At 39.1% G+C, this 22,824-nt stretch overlaps 1 protein-coding gene across 1 annotated transcript in view; it reads left to right on the plus strand.

Moving 5' to 3' along the window:
* LOC136872059 (uncharacterized) overlaps positions 1 to 22,824 on the plus strand; it is a 492,909-nt gene that overhangs the window by 459,346 nt on the left and 10,739 nt on the right. Inside the window, exon 12 of the mRNA XM_067145916.2 lies at positions 4,814 to 4,991. Coding sequence (XP_067002017.2) covers positions 4,814 to 4,991 — 178 coding nt within the window. The remainder of the gene's footprint in view (positions 1 to 4,813; positions 4,992 to 22,824) is intronic.

A 22,824-nucleotide genomic window follows, 5' to 3' on the forward strand; every position in this document is an offset into this window, starting at 1 on the left:
AGATGTATTGAGATATCAGGATGATTTTAAGACATAGGAAACACTGAGGTATGAGCGATGCTAGTAATGCCATTCCTATGCAGCCAGTCCCTGCTATGAATGATGTGAAAATGTTGCTCAGAGGGTCGGTTCGTGCATGCATTTCAGTTGGCTTGGCAGACTGATATGTTCTGGGTCAGTGAGAAAAGCAATGGGAAACTGTCTCGCTCCTCATTTCCCTAGTATGCCTCTTCAGTGATGCTTAGGCCATCTACGACAGCTAACTTCCTTGTAGCAACATGTCTTGCATCTTGACTATGGAAGCAAGTCAGTCGAGAGCTGGACTCCGTAGTCGGAGAACACGGGTGATACAAGCGGGCTACGTAACACTACAATCAGACAGTTCAACTTCAATAATGCTCATGTATATCAGCCCATGTTGGAACACAACAATTAAGGCAACAGTATACAGATACCAGTTGAACCACACCAAAGGACAACAAAAACATTGAAACAGAAAGACCTCCAGCTCAAGACTGTTTTAACAATCAACAATTCACAGGTTTTTTTTTTAACTTTCATCATGCTTTGCAAGTTATAAATCTCATTCCGTATTGACGGTTATCACTTTCTCAAGGCCTTGAGAATAGGCTGAAACATGTGTAGACTCTGTTCCTTCTAACAGATGATTTGATTTGTATTGACAAGGAGGATTTTATAAGTACTTTTTATTGTAAAGTCATCACGTTGTTTAAAAAAATATTTAACTAACATTTCATTTTGTTTTAAAATAGTTTAAAATTAAAAAGTAGTAAAAATAGAATTAAAATAATTTTGTAAAATTTTGTAAGAAGTTCAACCGTCAATATGGATTTAACATGAGGTTCATTGTCTGTAATGAACCATATGGTGCTACAGTTAGCCATGGAGAGAGAGAATGTCTAATGTGCTCCTGAGGATGGGATGGGTTTAAAGAAATTGTTGAGGAATGCGAAAACAGGTTTGTACCTTTAAGGGTGGTAAGGAATGGTAAAGACCCACCTTATTATAATAGAGAAATAAAGAGACTAAGAAGGAGGTGCAGACTGGAAAGAAATAGAGTTAGAAATGGCTGCGGAAGTAAGGAGAAATTGAAGGAACTTACTAGAAAATTGAATCTAGCAAAGAAGGCAGCTAAGGATAACATGATGGCAAGCATAATTGGCAGTCATACAAATTTTAGTGAAAAATGGAAGGGTATGTATAGGTATTTTAAGGCAGAAACAGGTTCCAAGAAGGACATTCCAGGAATAATTAAGGAACAAGGGGAGTGTGTATGTGAGGATCTTCAAAAGGCAGAAGTATTCAGTCAGCAGTATGTAAAGATTGTTGGTTACAAGGATAATGTTGAGATAGAGGAAGAGACTAAGGCCAAAGAAGTAATAAAATTTACATATGATAACAATGACATTTACAATAAGATACAAAAGTTGAAAACTAGAAAAGCGGCCGGAATTGATCAGATTTCTGGGGATATACTAAAGACAATGGGTTGGGATATAGTACCATATCTGAAGTACTTATTTGATTATTGTTTGACCGAAAGAGCTATACCAGATGAATGGAGAGTTGCTATAGTAGCTCCTGTATATAAAGGAAAGGGTGATAGACATAAAGCTGAAAATTACAGGCCAGTAAGTTTGACATGCATTGTATGTAAGCTTTGGGAAGGCATTCTTTCTGATTATATTAGACATGTTTGTGAAATTAATAACTGGTTCGATAGAAGGCAATTCGGTTTTAGGAAAGGTTATTCCACTGAAGCTCAACTTGTAGGATTCCAGCAAGATATAGCAGATATCTTGGATTCTGGAGGTCAAATGGACTGTATCGCGATTGACATGTCTAAAGCATTTGATAGGGTGGATCATGGGAGACTACTGGCAAAAATGAGTGCAATTGGACTAGACAAAAGAGTGACTGAATGGGTTGCTATATTTCTAGAAAATAGATCTCAGAGAGTTAGAGTAGGTGAAGCTTTGTCTGACCCTGTAATAGTTGAGAGGGGAGTTCCTCAGGGCAGTGTTATCGGACCTTTATGTTTTCTTATATATATAAATGATATGAGTAAAGGAGTGGAATCGGAGGTAAGGCTTTTTGCGGATGATGTTATTCTCTATAGAGTGATAAATAAGTTACAAGATTGTGAGCAACTGCAACGTGACCTCGAAAATATTGTGAGATGGACAGCAGGCAATGGTATGTTGATAAACGGGGCTAAAAGTCAGGTTGTGAGTTTCACAAATAGGAAAAGTCCTCTCAGTTTTAATTACTGCGTTGATGGGGTGAAAGTTCCTTTTGGGGATCATTGTAAGTATCTAGGTGTTAATATAAGGAAAGATCTACACTGGGGTAATCACATAAATGGGATTGTAAATAAAGGGTACCGATCTCTGCACATGGTTATGAGGGTGTTTAGGGGTTGTAGTAAGGATGTAAAGGAGAGTGCATATAAGTCTCTGGTAAGACCCCAACTAGAGTATGGTTCCAGTGTATGGGACCCTCACCAGGATTACCTGATTCAAGAACTGGAAAAAATCCAAAGAAAAGCAGCTCGATTTGTTCTGGGTGATTTCCGACAAAAGAGTAGCGTTACAAAAATGTTGCAATGTTTGGGTTGGGAAGAATTGAGAGAAAGAAGAAGAGCTGCTCGACTAAGTGGTATGTTCCGAGCTGTCAGCGGAGAGATGGCGTGGAATGACATTAGTAGACGAATAGGTTTGAATGGCGTCTATAAAAGTAGGAAAGATCACAATATGAAGATAAAGTTGGAATTCAAGAGGACAAACTGGGGCAAATATTCATTTATAGGAAGGGGAGTTAGGGATTGGAATAACTTACCAAGGGAGATGTTCAATAAATTTCCAATTTCTTTGAAATCATTTCGGATAAGGCTAGGAAAGCAACAGATAGGGAATCTGCCACCTGGGCGACTGCCCTAAATGCAGATCAGTATTGATTGATTGATTGATTGAGGAAGAGTGAATGTGCCACAGCTGTTGCAAATGATGCTGAAAGGAAAAAACAAAAACACTTGGAGCTACAGTCATAATGGGCACTTCACCTACCAAGCAACTGCTGCTCAGCCCAAAGGCCTGCAAATTATGACTTGAATTGAGGTCAACACGACAGATCTTCCTGGATGTTGTTCTAGGCTTTCTAGATTGGGACTCCTATCTTACCATCAGACAGCTCCTCAATTGTAATCACATACGCTGAGTGGATATCAAACTAGCCCTTACATCCCTGAAATGGCCAGAACTCGAACCCAGATCATGCGGGGGAGAGGCAGGAATGTTACTCCTAGACTGCAGGGCTGGCAACTGGTATTCTAAATACCTTTTACCTACGCTGCGTGAAGGTTCATCTGGTCCTAAAATTATCAACTGCTGAAAGGTCTGGGGATTGTAGCAACATCACAAAGGAAGTTGAGAGACATCCGTGTTGTAGATGAGTGAGCATTATCATGTTGGAATATGAGGTTCTGGAGCTGGTCTAGGAAGGGAAGCTTCATACAGTAGCAAAATTCCCTGGATTTACCACTGTGCATATTCATATTTAATGGTCATTTGTATCCAGACAAATACCAACCAAATTTGCCATGGAACTAGCCGATTTCTCGAAACTAGCCTATCTGTGTTAGTCTCTCTCTCTCTCTCAAACTCTCTTTCTTGTAAGTATTAACATAGAATTAAATTTATTTACAGACTATATGTTTTATAGTCATCAGTCCTAAGTGCTTATACAAAATTATACTCAACTCTTTGCACTATAATACTACACCAAAGTCACTGGTAAAAATCTACGAAGACTGTTTTGTTTCAAGTTCCGATAGGCCATAAATAATAGACGTATTGAGATAACAAGATAATTTTATAACCAGAAGATTTGTACATTCTTACTTATTTTTCTACATAGTCACCATGAAGGTTGAGGCATTTGTCATAAGGAGAGATCAGCGCTCCTATACCCTCTGCAAAGAAGTCTGCCGCCAATCTGTGCCAGATGAGAAAGTCTACTGTGAGACCCTGCATCACTCCAGAGAGCAATACAAAACAAACGAAGAGGCATGCTTTCATCTGGCATGGTTCTGATCCATGACAATGCACAACCGCATAGTGCCAATGTGACAAAAGAACTTCTCCAAAAGTTCAAATGGGAAGTCTTTGACCACCCATCTTACAGTCCTGACCTAGCATCCAGTGACTATCACCTCTTTCGTGAAATGACGGCATGGTTAGGTAGACAACGCTTCGCTACCAATAAAGAGCTTCAAGATGCTGCAAGGACTACCTGGTAATAGGGAAGTGAGGAGTGATATAGTTTCCCATTGCTTTCCTCACTGAGCCAGAACTTACTATTACGTATCAGTCTGCAGTGAGGAAAGCAATGGGAAACTACATCACTCCTCACTTCCCTAGTATGCCTCTTCCATGTATGACAGATAATGGTGGAGCTGTTGAGGATCCAACCTGCCTTCTGGCTGAGGATTGAAAATACATGGGTTGAGGATTCTTAAGAAAGCATAGACATATATAAATATTTACTACAGTTTCAGTCAAAACATAACTTCAATGAAATATACATTTTTTAAAAATATTCTTCCCATTGAAGGCCTTGAATTCTCAGAAAATAAGATTAGTTACTTTTCCTAAATGTGAGTAGTTGTAGGTCAACTAAGTGAAGAAAGACTTTTGCGGAATACATGTTGTTCAGTTTTGAAACAGAGCACAAAAATAATACAAATATTATTATATCCTGATCTGTTGCTTTGAGTGTCTGATTTTTTCTCCAGGTTCTGGATTCACAGAACAAGATCGCAGTGTATCTACACCACGCTCCTCATCATCCGACAACTATCGACGTACTTTTGCTCATGGAGCGATCACTCCGGGTCGTTCTAATGCAAGCAGCGACTCAGAGCTGTCGCAGGGAAATCTTAGACCTGGGCACTTGCGGCATCAACGTAGCAGGTCAGTGAAAGATTTTACTACAAGTATATAGTGACTTGGACACATTCCACTGCAGTTATAGTTTACTCAGACCAAATGACGTGGCTTTCCAGACGAAGACATTATTAAAGTTTATATTTTAGGTATATTGTAACAAGAAATGCAATACAGTCTTACTACTACTACTACTACTACTACTACTACTACTACTACTACTACTACTACTACTACTACTACTACTACTACTACTACTACTACTATGACTATGACTGCTACTGCTAGAAAGAAGAAGCAAAGTCATCTTAGTACAGGCCTTGGCACTTGATGGGTTAGAGTGGTTTGCTCTATGCCCGGCCGTCTTTGCTCCCAGGAAATAACCTGGTATTTATTTTAGTGTAGGCTGAGTGAACCTCAGGGCCATATGTGCCTCCAGAAATGGAAATCTTGTTTCTTAAATTTCTTGACTTCCAGCTGGAGAATCGAGCCTACGTCCTTCCAGGTGAGCTGAGCATACCTTTAATGCCTCAGCCAGGCAGGCCCTACAACAACAACAACAACAACAACAACAACACAAGTTTTCATTCTGCGCCTGAAGGTGGCGGTGGACCTCCTAGATGGTAACGCCATTTCTCTTCTTCTTCTTTATCTGTTTATCCTCCAGGGTCGGTTTTTCCCTCGGACTCAGCGAGGGATCCCACCTCTACCACCTCAAGGGCAGTGTTCTTGAGCTTCAGACTCTGGGTCGGAGGATACAACTGGGGAGGATGACCAGTATCTCGCCCAGGCGGCCTCACCTACTATGCCGAACAGGGGCCTTGCGGGGGATGGGAAGATTGAAAGGGAATAGACAAGGAAGACAGAGGGAAGCGGCCGTGGCCTTAAGTTAGATACCATCCCAGCATTTACATGGAGGAGAAGTGCAAAACCATGGAAAACCACTTCCAAGATGGCTGAGGTGGGAATCGAACCCACCTCTACTCAGTTGACCTCCTAAGGGTGAGTGAACACCGTTCCGGCCCTCGTACCACATTTCAAATTTCGTGGCAGAGCTGGGAATCGAATCCGGGCCTCTGGGGGTGGCAGCTAATCACACTAACCACTATACCACAGAGGCTTACTACTACTACTACTACTACTACTACTACTACTACTACTACTAAATTGTTTTTGTTCTTCCCTGAGAGGGAGAGATGGGCCTCTTAGATCGCGATGCCGTCTCTCAAGCTGGGAGGTTTTTGGTGGTGGAGAAGATTTGTGGTGAACATCAGGAGTTTGTCAGCTGTGGTTTATGCTATGAACTGTCTCAGCATTCGCCTTAGTGCAGGAAAATGGAAAACCATGGAAAACCATTCTCAGGATAGCTGACAGTGGGATCCAGCCCTTCTCTGTCTCCCAAATGCAGAGGTGTAGAGCCATGGCCACTTGTAGGCCAAAAGCTACTCTGTGTCCGCATGGTTGGAATTTTACCCTGTTATGTTTTATGTTCAACAGCAGATTCTGAATACTGATAGTTTCTGCTTTTAAATTTCATGCTATATTGAATTTCATATGTTTACATTCTTCAAAAGAGCCTCCATGGCTCAGGGGGCAGTGTGCTGGCCTCTCACCACTGGATACTGTGGTTCAAATCCCCATCACTCCGTGTGAGATTTGTGCTGTACAAAGCAGAGGCGGGACAGGTTTTTCTCTGGGTACTCTGGTTTTTGCTGTCATCTTTCATTCCAGTAAAGTAGGGCAAGATATAAAGATCTTAAAACAACTAATACTATTTGGCTGATGATGACACTTGTAATGTGTCGAAACCGGTCCCAATAAACAAGGTGTGACTTCTTTTTAGTTCAACTTACAACGAAGTATTGAAAGGTGGATCCTTCTAATATTTTACATCTTCTTATTTCTCTATTCAATACGGAACGATCATGAAGTTTTTAACTTTAAATTATATAATGTGCTTTTCGCACTCAGCTTCTACCACCAAAAAGATTTTTCACCGCATGTAAAACAGTTACTTAGAAACCAGCTCCCTCTATGGGTCAGTGGTAGAGTGTCAGCCAGCAGATCCCAAGATCGTGGGTTAAAACCGAGGAGAGGTAATCGGATTTTTTAAAAGGTGGAAAAAGTCCATTCCACACTCCATGATGTATAATGTTGTTATGTAAAAGATGTTACAATGAGACATTATGCACTTGCCATCTGGGATTTGGTTAATTTTTTGGTGCAGTTTCACAGCTTTGTCAGAAGAGTTGCAGGTCAAAATATTAAGACGACACTCCCCTTTCTTTAAGAAATATAGATTTAAAAATTTTGCTTTGGTTTAAATACACTACACATTACACGTATGTGTTAGAGTATGCTTAGTGTTTGTGGGAGCGCATCAGTTACCCATCCCAGCGACCAGAGTTTAAGTCCCACCATCAGCATTTAGGCATTAACTTGGATTGTTTGGATTTGTTGTAAATCTAACAACATATATTGTAATTTTTACTTTGAATTGTAGATTAAATACAGGAACAGTGGAGGCCAAGAGTGGTGAAGGAAAGATTTCGTATATGATACACACTTTCAAGATTCCAGGTTTCTTGCTTCCTTCAATGGTTTTGCCCTAGACCAGACAAAACCTTATAATTTTATGCAACCATTGATATTGTGATTGTAGCCAAGAAGACTATACAGACAATTGAGGGGTGCTAGTGTTGTCTCCTCCTAAACAAGAGAGAATCTACTGGCATGATGTAGCATGATGCAACTTCTTCTGATTTGATTTTGCATACAAGAAGAATTGGACTTTCTCTTTAGTGGTGAGAAGTTTGGGAGAGTAAACTTCTGAAATACACATTTTATTTATTTTTTCCAAATGTAGTGACAGCTTTAAAATTAGGCTTTGAGTACATTCACTTCATTGAACAAAACACAAATCCTTCCTATTATACTGCATTATAGGTTTGTGCTACCTGTTCTGTCTGGTATAAAGGAGTACCTATTTCTCTACAGTGCCAGCCCTGCAGTGTAGGGGTAGTGTGCCTGCCTCTTGCCTGAAGGCCCGGGGTTCAATTCCTAGCCAGGTCAGCAATTTTTACCTGGATCTGAGGGCTCGTTCAAGGTTCACTCAGCCTATGTGATAACAATTGAGGAGTCATCTAACAGCGAGATGGTGGCCCCAGACTAGAAAGCCAAGAATAATGGCTGAGAGGATTTGTCGTGCTGAGCATGACACCTCGTAATCTGTAGGCCTTTGGGTGAGCAGCGGTTGCTTAGTAGTCCATGGCCCTTTGGGGCTGTAGTGCCATCCAATTTGGTTTTTCCTTTCTCTACTGTACACAGATTAATTTCTTTGACTTAAAAGTTCATAATACAAGTGTTGGTGGTACGCGTATTTTGTACCTAGAGAAATCTGTCTAACTATTCTAAATGAATATAACAAACTGAAAAACTTCCTATATTTAGGATGTTAGCCAAGTTACAAATTGTTTGTCAAACAAAGTCATCTCCATACTGGCCATGAAGTCCCTTGGAGGGGTGGAAGGTAAATGCTTCCACTATCCTTAACCTTAGCACTTGGTGGGGTAGAGTGGTTAGCTCTATGCCTGGCCACCTTTGCTCCAGGAATTAACTTGGCACTTAATTTTGGTGTAGGCTGAGTGAACCTCAGGACCATATGTAGCTCCAGAAGTGGAAATCTTGTTCCTGAAATTTTTCTTCTTCCTGACAGGGTGAACCAAAGCACACCTTTACTGCCTCGGCCAGGCAGCCCCTACAAATGACTTGAATACAATAAATATCTATACCCTGTTCACTGGACATAATAAAACTTACAAAATGAGGAAAGTATTATCTGCATTAAAAAATATATACATATTTAGTTTATTTCTAAGGAGTGTATTGTGAATTGTCAGTTCTTTATTCTCTTTGTCTAAAGAATTTTGTTTTGTTAATGTACTCTGTTAGAAATACATGAATAAGACAATTGGACTCTCTCATTTATTGATTATTATTGACTGACTGACTTATGTTTCCTACATAAAATTATATAAGCCAGACTACAATGGACAATACCACCTCAAATTGTGATGACGACAAAATGTACTTTCAGATGTTTATTTTTTCTATTGTATTTTGTATTAGTTTAAAAAGGTGAATTTTTCACATATTATCTATGTTGACTCGTATCTGAGGAGTGGAAGTGAAAGTTTAGGAATCATTTCCCACAAGTTTTGATATTGATGATATTTTGGCAGTATAAGTACACAAAAGAACCACGTGGAACGGTCGCACATGTAAATGTACTATGGCTGTGGAGCCATCCTCTGCATTCGGGAGATGAGTGGGTTCGAACCCCACCTTCGACTGTCCTGTGAATGTGTTCTGTGGCTTCCCATTTTCATTTCCAGAAAGGGGGCAGGGAACTAGAAGTCAAACAGGGATGACATAAAAATCTTAGTGCTGAACTGTAGAAGTATTGTAAAGAAAGGAATAGAATTAAGTAATTTAATAGATATATACTTACCAGATCTTGTAATAGGAGTTGAATCATGGCTGAGAAATGATAAAATGGATGCAGAAATTTTCTCACGGAACTGGAGGGTGTATCGTAGAGATAGGATAGGAATGGTAGGCGGGGAGTATTCATTCTGGTGAAAGAAGAATTTGTAAGCTACGAAAAGTTTAAAGATGACAAACATGAAATTCTAGGTGTAAGGCTCATCTCTAAAGATAATAGGCAACTTGATGTCTTTGGAGTGTACAGATCGGGAAAGGGTAGCGCTGATGCTGATTCAGAATTATTTGATAAGATAATCAGCTATGTGGGATCGATAAGGAAAGGAACGTGATTGTAGTGGGTGATCTCAATTTACCAAATGTCAATTGGGAGGGTAATGCGAACAACAGGAAGCATGACCAACAAATGGCAAATAAGTTAATATCAGAAAGTGATGGAACCATCTAGAGGGAAGAATATTCTGGATGTGGTGCTGGTAAAACCAGATGAGCTCTATAGAGAAACTGAAGTAATAGATGATATTAGTGAACACGAAGCTGTTTTTGTGGTAGTTAAAAATAAATGTGATAGAAAGGAAAATATTAAAATTAGGACTATTAGGCAGTACCATATGGCTGATAAAACAGACGTGAGGGAGTTTTAAAAAAGTAAATATGGTCGGTGGAAAACTGTAAATAGAAATGTAAACAGACTCCGGGATGGGTTTAAAGCAATTGTTGAGGAATGTGAAAATAGGTTTGTACCTTTAAAGGTGGTAAGTAATGGTGAAGATCCACTATATTATAACAGACAAGTAAAGAGACTAAGAAGGAGGTGCAGGTTGGAAAGAATTAGATTTATAAATAGCTGTGGAATTAAGGAGAAATTGAAGGAACTTACTAGGAAATTGCCAACGGCCATAATTGTGTTGAAACACCAGCTCCCGTGAGATCTCCAGAGTTAAGCAACATTGGGCGTGGTCAAGATTTGGATGGGTTGCCACGCGTTGTTGGTGGAGTAAGGGAATGGAGGAGCAGAAAGGAACTGGCCACCCTACCGTATGTAAGCTATGACTCGGGCACACCTCTGCGGAGTTTTGGACCTGCCTTCAGGAAGAATACACCCTTACCTTACTAGGAAATTGAATCTAGCAAAGAAGTCAGCTAAGGATAACATGATGGCAAGCATAATTGGCGGTCATACAAATTTTAGTGAAAAATGGAAGTGTTTGTGTAGGTACTTTAAGGCAGAAACAGGTGCCAAGAAGGATATTCCAGGAATCATTAATGAACAAGGGGGTTGTGTATGCGAGGATCTTCAAAAGGCAGAAGTATTCAATCAACAGTATGTAAAGATTGTTGGTTACAAGGATAATGGACCAGATAGAGGAGGTGACTAATACTAAAGATGTATTAAAATTTCCCTATGACAACAATGACTTTAATAGTAAGATAAAAAAGTTAAAAACTAGAAAAGCAACTGGAATTGATAAGGTTTCAGGGGATATATTAAAGACAATGAGTTGGGATATAGTACCATATCTGAAGTACTTATTTTATTATTGTTTGTATGAAGGAGCTATACCAAATGAATGGAAAGTTGCTATAGTAGCCCCTGTGTATAAAGGAAAGTGTGATAGACATAAAGCTGAAAATTACAGGCCAGTCAGTTTGACATGAATTGCATGTAAGCTTTGGGAAGGCATTCTTTCTGATTATATTAGACATGTTTGCAAAATTAATAACTGGTTTAATAGAAGGCAGTTTGGGTTTAGGAAAGGTTATTCCACTGAAGCTCAACTTGTAGGATTCCAGCAGGATATAGCAGATATCCTGGATTCGGGGGGGGGTCAAATGGACTGTATCGCAATTAACCTATCTAAGGCATTTGATAGGGTAGATCATGGGAGACAACTGGCAAAAATGAGTGCAATTGGACTTGACAAATGAGTGACTGAATGGTGGCTCTGTTTCTAGGAAATAGAACTCAGAGAATTGGAGTAGGCAAAGCTTTATCTGCCCTTGTAATAATTAAGAGGGGAATTCCTCAAGGCAGTATTATTGGACGTTTATGTTTTCTTATATACGGTATATATATCAATGATATGTGTAAAGAAGTGGAATCAGATATAAGGATTTTTGCAGATTATGTTATTCTGTACAGAGTAATAAATAAGTCACATGATGGTGAGCAACTGCAAAATGACCTCGATAATGTTGTGAGATGGACAGCAGGCAATGGTATGTTTGATAAACGGGGTTAAAAGTCAGGTTGTGAGTTTCACAAATGGGAAAAGTCCTCTAAGTTTTAATTACTGCGTTGATGGGGTGAAAGTTCCTTTTGAGGATCATTGTAAGTACCTAGGTGTTAATATAAGGAAAGATCTTCTTTGGGGTAATCACATAAATATGATTGTAAATAAAGGGTACAGATCTCTGCACATGGTTATGAGGGTATTTAGGGGTTGTAGTAAGGATGTAAAGGAGAGGGCTTATAAGTCTCTGGTAAGACCCCAACTAGAGTATGGTTCCAGTATATGGGACCCTCACCAGGATTACTTGATTCAAGTACTGGATAAAATCCAAAAAAGAAAGCAGCCTGATTTGTTCTGGGCGATTTCCGACAAAAGAGTAGCGTTACAAAAATGTTGTAATGTTTGGGCTGGGAAGACTTGGGAGAAAGGAGACGAGCTACTAGACTAATTCTCATGTTAAGTCCGTATTGAAGTTACGTAAATTCAAAGTATGTAACAAGTGTTATTTTTAATATCCACCTGTTCAATACAAAGAGATCTAGTAAATTAAGATTTAAATCTTATCATAAAAAGTTACAAGGGACATGTTTCGCCCAACCTCAACAGGTTTTGAGCGCATTGACTCAGCGCTCTGGAGAGTGTAATCTTGTGACATGCAGCTTGATACTACGATTTTAACCAAGGACATTCTAATGATTTTATGTTTGACAAACACCTACATTCATACCTTTTTTTACAACTTGTAAGAAGAATCAAAATCCTGATTATTCACCTTTCAGGTTTGATTTTGAGGTTGATGATGCCCTTAAAATGGGTGAAACATGTCCTTTGTAACTTTTTATGATAAGATTTAATTCCTAATTTACTAGATCTCTTTGTATTGAATAGGTGGATATTAAAAATAACACTTATAACATACTTTGTATTTAATTGGTATGTTCCGAGCTGTCAATGGAGAGATGGCATGGAATGACATCAATGGACGAATAAGTTTGAGCGGTGTGTTTTAAAGTAGGAATGATCACAATATGAAGATAAAGTTGGAATTCAAGTGGACAAATTTGGGCAAATATTCGTTTATAGGAAGGGGTGTTAGGGACTGGAATAACTTACCAAGGGAGATGTTCAATAAATTTCCAATTTCTGTGCAATCATTTAAGAAAAGGCTAGGAAAACAACAGATATGGAATCTGCCACCTGGGCGACTGCCCTAAATGCATCTCAGTAGTAGGTTTCATGTGTGTAAAATTTATTTTTATTTCATGTATGCACATTGTGTGATATTCCTCCATAATAATAATAATAGGGCCTAATAATACCATACCTGACCTTAGTCAGATTTTAATTCACGCCAACTTTTTATGTTAAAATGTATGTTAGATTACACAATATTTCATTTTGTGCAAAGTTGCGAGTTACCTCTGAGTAATTAAATAAATTCAAAATATAATAATAAAATGAATGTAATTACCTATTTATTGTTATTGAATATTCTAGATTTGAAAAGTATATTTTCAATATAATGTTAATATAAACATTAAAGATTTTTAAAAATGTGACCAATAAACTTTTAATTCATATTTATTGTTATGTTTTAATACATTTTTAGGTCATAAACGTTCGGGCCCTAGTTATGTATATTGTGATTTGTGTTTTATTGAAATATATGAGCTTCAGTATTTTATATAGGTGCTGGTATAAAGGATAGCCTCCAGGAAGCACTTCATTCTTTGTAGCTTGTCATAGAGAGAATTGGTTCAGGTCTCTTCTTGCCAGCCAGACCTCCCCATGGCAGGTGATGATGGTGACGGTGTTTGTTGTTTTGAGAAAAAAATTGGATAATCAAGTCCCCTTAACACATTCATGGAAAAAAAATTTCATTGAAATCATTTTAAAAAATGAATTAAATAGAATTATAAACTTAATACCAGAATAGGAATAATAATCAAATATTAGATAAACTAATACTTGAAATTCAGAACTCGTTAATATGCTAACTCCCATAAGTTATGAATTTCATTATGGTCCGTATTGACAATTGATTACTATCAAAGGGTAGAGAAAGGTCCATATATTCAATACCATTAGTTTAATATTGTGTCTTATATCACTGGTTCTAGTTTTGACCCTACATACATTGGGTCATCTTTAGCCATGATCTAAGTGGAAACATATTTACATACAACCAATAATAATAATCATAATCATCATCATCATTTCCCCTTATCCAGCTCTTGCCGGATAGCCAATAATAACCAATAACAAAGAATATAATTTAGTATACCTTAATTTAAAATCTAAGACTAAAACATTGATTAAGACTGACTACACTTTTAAAATTTAAACCAAAATGACGCATCAAAACTGTTGCAGTTGGTGTTGAACAATGTCGTCGTTCTTATAGTAACCAAATGTTCTTGAGTCGATCTGGGAGTTGGTGTTCTTTATCTGTATAGTTGGAGCCATTTGATTTATAAATTAAATTTAAATTCGGTTGGTTACTATAAGAACGATGACATTTTTCAACACCAACTACAGCAGTTTTGATGTGTCATTTTGGTTTAAATTTTAAATGTGTAGTCAGTCTTAATCAATGTTTTAGACTTAGATTTTAAATTAAGACATATTAAATTATATTCTTTATTATCGGTTGTATGTAAAATATGTTTCCAATTAGATCATGGCTGAAGATGACCCAATGTATGTAGGGTCGAAACTAGTACCAGTGATATAGGACACTATATTAAACTAATGGTATTGAATAGGTGGACCTTTCTGTACCCTTCGATAATGCTAACTCTCAGCCATAAAGTAAATTACAAAATCAGCGGTTGTCTTGCCTTCGACTAATATGAGATTGAATTATTGTCAGGTTTAGGTTGTGTCTTTGGTTAGAGAAACCCATGTGTTCAGTAAGAAAGTATACTACTTATTCCCCATGACAGGGGAAGGATTTTAACAGAGTATCACCTACCGTGCAGTATTTGTGGGTCTTGATCACCAAGGTGTTAATCTGAATGTAAACACAAATGGCCCTAAGAGAAAGGTCTGTACTGTGTAGGCCATATTACAGTATTGTTGCAGCCAAAATGTACTGTCTATTTCTTGTAAGGTATTAATTTTGAGGTTGAAGAACAACATTTTTAATTACTAAACTTGAAATATTTATCACTTCACAAAATACTATGAGACTCACAAATAGACCTCGAATTTCTAGATTCTAAAAATCATAATTCAAGTACCAGTACCTGAAATAAAATTGTATCTGTGTCAATGAATATTGATTATAAAAATGGGAAAACAGGCTGTCAAAATTCTCATTATATTTAACAGTAGTTGAAATATAATAATTTAAGATGTAACACAGAGAATTTTATCCTCCAGAAGCAAGTGGTATACTTAAAGTAATATTAATAATAGAATGTTCCTTGAAATATACCTTTACAGACTTCTTTATAAAAAAAACATTTTTTTTTTGTTGTGTTACTACAAATGAATGGTATTTTTATATTTTAAAATTAAAAGTTTCATACAGGCACTTACATGCCTAATATTACAGTGCCTCCCAAATGGGAAAGTGTTTCTGCTGTAGTCAGTTTTAATGTAAAAATATTTTGGCCTGATGCAAGTGATATTGAATTCTGAATAACCTATTGAGGTCAACATGATTCCCATTTTATGCAGAGTGTAATAGTTTCACTTAAATTCATCTCTTTGTTGCGTGTCATAATATTTATTTTTCCCATCCATTGTGAAATTGGGAAACTCCTATATCCACAGCTGAATTACAGGTGACTTGGAGCACAATATTTTTCACATGCACAATTACTGTGAAATATTTTACTGGCATGAATGTCAGAACTAGTTTTGTAAACTTTCTCCAAACATATTTACTTTAAAATTTCTGATTATTATGTTCCTGTGGGAGGTATACCACCTAGTATCACTTAACAACTTCAAATACTTCCAGAGTGGGACGATTTTTTTGTTGTTGTATTAGTTTATTACAGCTTCAGAGGCCAATCAAAAATTACTAGTGTAAAAATAAATGTCCATCTTAATAATTGAATAATTACTTATTTATTTGTTTATTTATTTATCATATGCAGTATTGCACCTGGAGTGTCTGAGGACATGTTCAGCTCGCCTGATTCAGGTCTTTCACTTTGACGCCCATAGGCGATCTGCGTGTCTGAACGTCAGATGAGGTTGAGGTAGGGAGAGGGTGAAACCCAGCGTTGGCACATAGCTTACTCCTATTAAATGACACCAAGGGGACTGCTCAAGGCTTAATGTCTCCACCTGACAAACACATTCCTGTCAAAAGAATCATAAGCCCTTATTCATTATGAACACTGCAGACAGGTTTGGAATTGAATCCAAGCATTTCTGGAACCCAGTGTAGTGACTAATAATTTTATTGTATACCACTACCGCCCCCTCCCCCCTTTTTTTTCTTACAAGTTGCTTTATGTCACACTGACACAGATTGATCATGTGGTGACGATGGGATAGGAAAGAGCTAGGAGTGGGAAGGAAGCAGCCGTGGCTTTAATTAAGACACAGCCCCAGCATTTACCTGGTGTGAAAATGGGAAACCATAGAAAAACCATCTTCAGGGTTGCCGACTGTGGGGTTCGAACCTACTATCTCCTGAATGCAAATACACAGCTGCATACCCCTAACCACATGACCAACTCTCTGTCAGTTGGGCTGTTGTTGAATACCGGTATAGCTTTAAATAACAAACTCTTGTTGAAAAAATTATTTTACTATTTTTTTTTTTTACAAGTTGTTATTCCAAAGCTTAATATGTAGAACAGGGGAAAATACGTGGCTTCATGAAACCACCAATTTTGACCACATATAACTTTGTTTTTAGGCCTATGTATATCAATGAGGAACAATCCAAGGTCTTCTCATCAGCTACAATTGTGGTGTTTTCTGTGAAAAAATGTTGGAAATACTCTCTGGATTAGATTTGTTTGGCCAGATTGAACTTTTAAATTTACTGAAGTTTCCTGATCACTATTTTTGACTTCCACTCCTCAGTTCAGCCAGATCAAGGGAGGTATATGGTGCTGAAAGTTGACTAACACTGTGAATGTTATAGTGCACATATATCATCTAACCTGGGATTGTATGTTCATGCAGGAAGTAAAGTTGCCCTAGCTTTTCGTTAATTCTCTAGTCAACAAACCAACATCACAAAGGAGACAGCTTCTAGGTGCTACAACACAGGTTTGTGGCTTGTTTACTAATATAGTGGCCTTCATTAACATTGCATGTTGGGAGCACAAGAACATTGGTGGAAGAAATTCCATGTTTGCACTTTCCCTCTCACTTTATTTCATAGAGATGGGGAAGGAGAGTGCATGTCATGAGATTCTCAAGAACTTCTCAATGTCTTGCTGACTAGATGCATCTCATGATCCTTTTGAGAAAAATAATCACACTCCGTACATTATGCAGCACACAAGTGCGGTAACACACTGTGATGTCTCAGCCAACCTGATCAGTCAAGGAGGTGGTTTGCTCTTCCATTCACAGCAAATTGTATAGACATATTTATGTGAGTGGGAATAAAGATGGTATTCCCAGTACACTCATGAGAGAGAAAAGCATAATTTCATTTGAACTTGAGGCTCCGATTTTAGGTAGATGGAAAAGATCTGTGCCTTTCTGCTCAACATTTATTGAATGTAACATTTTAAGCTCATGTTGATGGCTATGAAGAAAAAGTTATGGACGTGAGAACCATGAGAGATTTAGACAGTTAAGCATCAGCTAGTAGTTCTTCTGATTTGCAGGCCACTAGTGCAAATGAGATTGCTTATGGCAGGAGTTATTACATATTGTTTTAAAGAACTGTATCCGCCTCTGTAGTGTAGTGGTTAGTGTGATTAGCTGCCACCTTCAGAGGCCTGGGTTCGATTTGCGGCTCTGCTAAGAAATTTGAAAAAGTAGTACGAGGACTGGAACGTGGTCTACTCAGACTTAGGAGGTCAACTGAGTAGAGAGGGGTTCGATTCCCACCACATCCATCCTCAAAGTGGTTTTCCGTGGTTTCCCACTTCTTTTTCAGGCAAATGCCGGGATGTTACCTAACATGAAAGGCCATGGCCGCTTCCTTCCCTCTTCCTTGTCTATCCCTTCCAATCTTCCCATCACCCACAAGGCCCCTGTTCAGAATAGCAGGTGAGGCAACTTGGGCGAGGCACTCATCTGCCTTCCCAGTTGTATCCCCGACCAAATGTCCCACGCTCCAGGACACTGCCCTTGAGGTGGTAGAGGTGGGATCCCTCGCTGAGTCCGAGGGAAAATCAACCTGGAGGGTAAACTGATTAAATTTAAAAATTAAAGAACTGTGTTTGTACCATGGGTCCTTTAGTTCCTTTTTTTGGATGCATAATGAGTGTAATGAAAATAGCTCTATAATTTTGTTTAATTCACTTCAAAATTTTCCAATAAATTATTGTTGAGGGATGTCTGCCATTTTGGTTTGAAGTCGAAGGAGTGAGATAGTCTGTGAGCCAAACTATTGGCCTGCCGCTTGCACCGTCCACCATTCAGAAAGGACAGTGTCAGCCTCGAAGCCATTAGAGGGCTGAACCAAGTGTGTTCCAGATGCATCCACTCTCTGGAATAATTTCGAACCACTAAGCTTGCCTATATATGCCAAACAAAGTCAGCAAACTGTCTCTCCAGTCTGTGTATAGTGAAGTTGGGTTAGTGTGTGCGTTTCATGAGTGTTATGTCATGTCTTTGGAGCATACGACTGACAAATGAATGCCAGTGGCTTATTGAGACAAACAGTACATAATTTGCATGACTGTGAAATTGTTTAGTGTGTAAGCTGTGGACTGTGATGGCTGTGTTAGTGTGTAGGTAATAGCAGTAGAATAAATTGTTGCCTGAGTATTAAACGCTTCTATTTGTGTTTTCATTTATCACCCAGTTGACCTGTCATGTTAGAGTACATTATATTTTATTTTGTTGAGATTGCTAATGTCATTTAAACAATTATTTTTCTGTGGAGGTTACGAGTTAAATTTTTTTTCAGAATAAAATTTGTAAGAATTTTACCTGAAAATACTTGTGTGACAGAAGTATATTGTCAAATTGTTAGCCAAATCTATGTCCAGCTTCTTGGTTGGATGGTCATCATAGTGGCCTTTGGTTCAGAGGCCCCGGGTTTGATTTCTGACTGGATTGGGGACTTAAATCCCAAGTGGTTAATTCCCTTGACTCGGGAACCGGGTGTTTGTGCTGTTCGCAACATGTCTGCAAGTCAAATACCACACAAAACACTATCCTGCACCACAATAACATGTAGTTTCCCATACATGGTAGATGCCACTCACACTCGTCGGAGGGTCTGCCATACAAGGGCTGCACCAGCTGTGCAATGACATTATTATTATTATTATTATTATTATTATTATTATTATCTTAACAGATATTCATGAAATATTTTCAAATGCCTTTGCTTTCTTTGTTTTGATCTAGAGAACAGCTCTGTGAAAGTCGTGCATGATGAAGATGACCACTGCTTTGCTACTAACACTTTGCATGGCATGCTTGCACTTCAGCTTCAGTTGGTAAACAAATCTTTAAGATTAACAAAAAATCGAGTTGGCAATGCTATTACTGTGTCAGCATTATAAGAACCACACTGTGTCTATATTTAAGAGACATCTTCCAAGAATCTGTAGCTATAAAAATTGTGTGGCTTTGACAAGTAGTATGCTTGTTACCACATGAAGTGTTAAGGAAGTAAGTTATAAATCAATGGTGAGGTCAAAGTTGCAGTGGAATATCATATGAGAATATTTTGAAGTAAACCAATCACCATCATATCTTATCTAGTTCTTCTTCCAGGTTGAATCATGTTGTTGTTTTCTGTACATCCCATACAGCTTGTTGATGTTTTGAATACATTGCAGTATTCTTTGTCAGTTACAATTTGCTTTATGTTACACCAACACAGATAGGTCTTATGGCGACATTGGACTAGAAAGAGCTAGCAGTGGGAAGAAAGCAGCTGTGGCCTTAATTAAGGTACAGCCGCAGCTTTTACTGGAGTGAAAATGGAAACCACAGAAAGCAATCTTCAGGGCTACCGACAGTAGGGTTTGAACCCACTATCTCCCAAGTGCAAGCTCACAACTGCACGACCATAACCGCACAGCCAGCTCACCAACTCATTCGGTATATTCTTTGTTGAGTTGACTGAAAAACAGATCAGATGTAAGGCTTTTGCCCTATTAACCAGCGTTTCGTCTTAGGTCTGACACCAGACTCATCAGAGTGGGATGTGTCAAACCCTACCCACTGACGCTGGGGTGTATGCAGGTGAACATAACATAACGTAAACAAGTTATTTCATTCCTCTCCTCAAGCGAGGAGGGGCGGGCCATCAGCTCTACTTAGGAGCTCTTAGGCCGTAGAGCGGGAAAAATAGAAGAGGTAGAAACTTAAAACTTAGGTGTGTGTCGTACACACTGGAAAAGGAAAAAAGTTAAGGAATCTGGCGTAAGGGCACCATCACAACAAGCCGGGACCCAGGGCGAAGCCCCCCAAAGAACCCTGCGCAGGCAAACCCCCGCAAACACAAGAGGGAAAGGAGAGGAGAATTTTATTAAGAGTAACGTATCTCGGGCACGCATTACAGAAAGAGATTGTTACAGTGAATATGTACAATAGTATTTACTTTGAGTGTGGAGGGACGGGGAGGGTGGTGGGGGGGAAGGTATAGGGAGAAGGACACGGGTAGGATTGGAGAAGGAGATAATAGAGGTTGGTGGTGACGTTAGTGATGGAAGTGGCAAAGAGACGGAGAATTTCCAGGATAGAGAGAGGCGGGAGGCTGGAAGGAGGCGGCGGTTGGGTGGGTGGCGGTGGAGGGAGTAAGCGAGAAAGGGTGGGGTGGGGAGGAGAGCGGACGGTGCAGGGAGGGGAACGAGAAGGCTCCACACGATAGGTTCACCGGTGAAGATGAACGCCATCAGTAAGCAGGTGGTGGACGTCTTCATTGGTGGGCAGCTGAAGGCGAACCATATACGTCGGGCCTTGAGCGTTGAGGATGCGGAAGACGCGTCGTACCGGAACTCCTGCCTGGTGAAGATCGTGCAAGAGGTCGTGTTCGGCAATAGCAGGTCAACGCCACGAAGAACACAGCTGAAAGACGTAGGTGGTGGAGCAGGCACGGGATCGCCAGACGCAGTTGCAGGTGAACTTATCAGAAGCCTATTATAAGAGGCACAGTCTGATAACTGCATACAGGAGATAAATCTCCACAATGGAATTATTGCCCGCCTAGCAATTCTGAATGGAAAATTCTAAATTCCCATGGAGGGAATTAGATATTTTTCACCAATAGAGCATGTCAAAAACAGATCAGATGTAAGGCTTTTCAGGCGTTTGCTCTATTAACCAGCATTTCGTCTTAGGTCTGACACTAGACTCATCAGAGTGGGATGTGTCAAACCCTACCCACTGACGCTGGGGTGTATGCAGGTGAACTTATCAGAAGCCCATTATAAGAGGCACAGTCTGATAACTGCATACCGGAGATGAATCTCCACTCGATACCCCTCTCTGGGTAATGTAAGCACTGCGGGATCTCCTGAATGTTCTGGAATGTGTGTGTTACTTACCAGGTAGCTGGAAATTTCCAGTGCTGTTACATAACTTGAAAATTTGTCCTTGCAGCCCTGTTGGCCGAAGCATTGTCGTAGTGGAACAGACGATGTCCCGGCTTTGATCTTGGATATTTAGGATTCCAAGTGGTGATGACTTTGGGCAGACATTCATTCATATGCCACTTGGCATCCATGGTCACACCGATCAGATGTCCCATTTTAGTGAAGAAAGTAGCAACCATTTTCTTTGCAGAACTGCGACTTCTTCTGACTTTTGCAGGTGTGTCCATATATGGAAAGCACCTCTTGGTTTTGGAATTATTATGAAATAATGTTATAGATGCCCATGGACTATCCTCCATCAAATCTCTCCAACATAAAATGATATCAATCCACCCTACAGTCCTTTTGGCCCTTTCTCAGAGAATGGAGCACCATAAGGTCACATCGCTTCTTGAGACTAATATTCATGAGGTATGGTTTGTGTTTTATTTGACACAATATTAAGGATTTTTTCTATTGTTGAAAACGTGATTTGAGGATCTTTTCCGACCATCTTCCTTACAGCATCAGGATTTTCTTGGGTCATTGCCATTGGTGGGCAAGGCTCGTCTTCAAGAGACCCCTGTCCTCCGGAAAATTAGCGGTACCAATTACTAACTGTGGCTCTAAAAGGGGCAGACTCACCAAAAACACATAACAATGATGAGTGGTATTGTTGGGCACTCAGTCATTTTTAAAATAATCATAGTTGATCATTATACAGAAATTACGCTGCAAGAGGTCCATCTAGTACAATATCTGATTCACAAATGTGTGTCTTTCAACTCGCTGGTCCTTGTCTGAGTGGAGGGGCATTTGTGTGCCTCAGGCAAAGGTTCTAGGGATGAAGAAACAACCTCTTTTGAATGAAAGCAATGTCATTGTCCAAGGATTCATGGTTTAGACACTGCTAAAATCTTTCGGCATGGACCCCATACTTTTCCAATGCACCCATGAAGTCTTTAACATTCTTCAGTAGCCCCACGTCTGAAACAGTGCAATCTGTCTTCTTTCATCCACGCCAAGGGTACAGATTTTACTTCAACACTGTAGTATATTCAACATATTTAACCTAACCAATATTTTTGGGTGTGAAAAGAGTTTCTTATTGAAGACTGCTTTGGCTTGGCTTATGTGGTTGGCATCATTTTCACTTGGTTTATATTGGAGAGGACACAAAAGTAACAATAAGAGATATCACTGGTATATCTTTTACTTTTTCCTTCAGCTATTATTTTACTGCCAAGATATCTGTTCTTAAATCACCATGGCGGCTCATCTATCAAACAGTCATTAATGGTCTCCATTTAGAGCTGTCACCCAGGTGGCAGATTCCTTATCAATTGTTTTTCTAGCTTTTTAAAAAATGTTTTCAAAGAACTTAGAAATTTATTGAATATTTCCCTTGATAATATATTCCAGTCCTTTACTCCTCGT

Source organism: Anabrus simplex, chromosome 4 (genome assembly GCF_040414725.1).
Source record: "Anabrus simplex isolate iqAnaSimp1 chromosome 4, ASM4041472v1, whole genome shotgun sequence".
Lineage (NCBI taxonomy): Eukaryota > Metazoa > Arthropoda > Insecta > Orthoptera > Tettigoniidae > Anabrus > Anabrus simplex.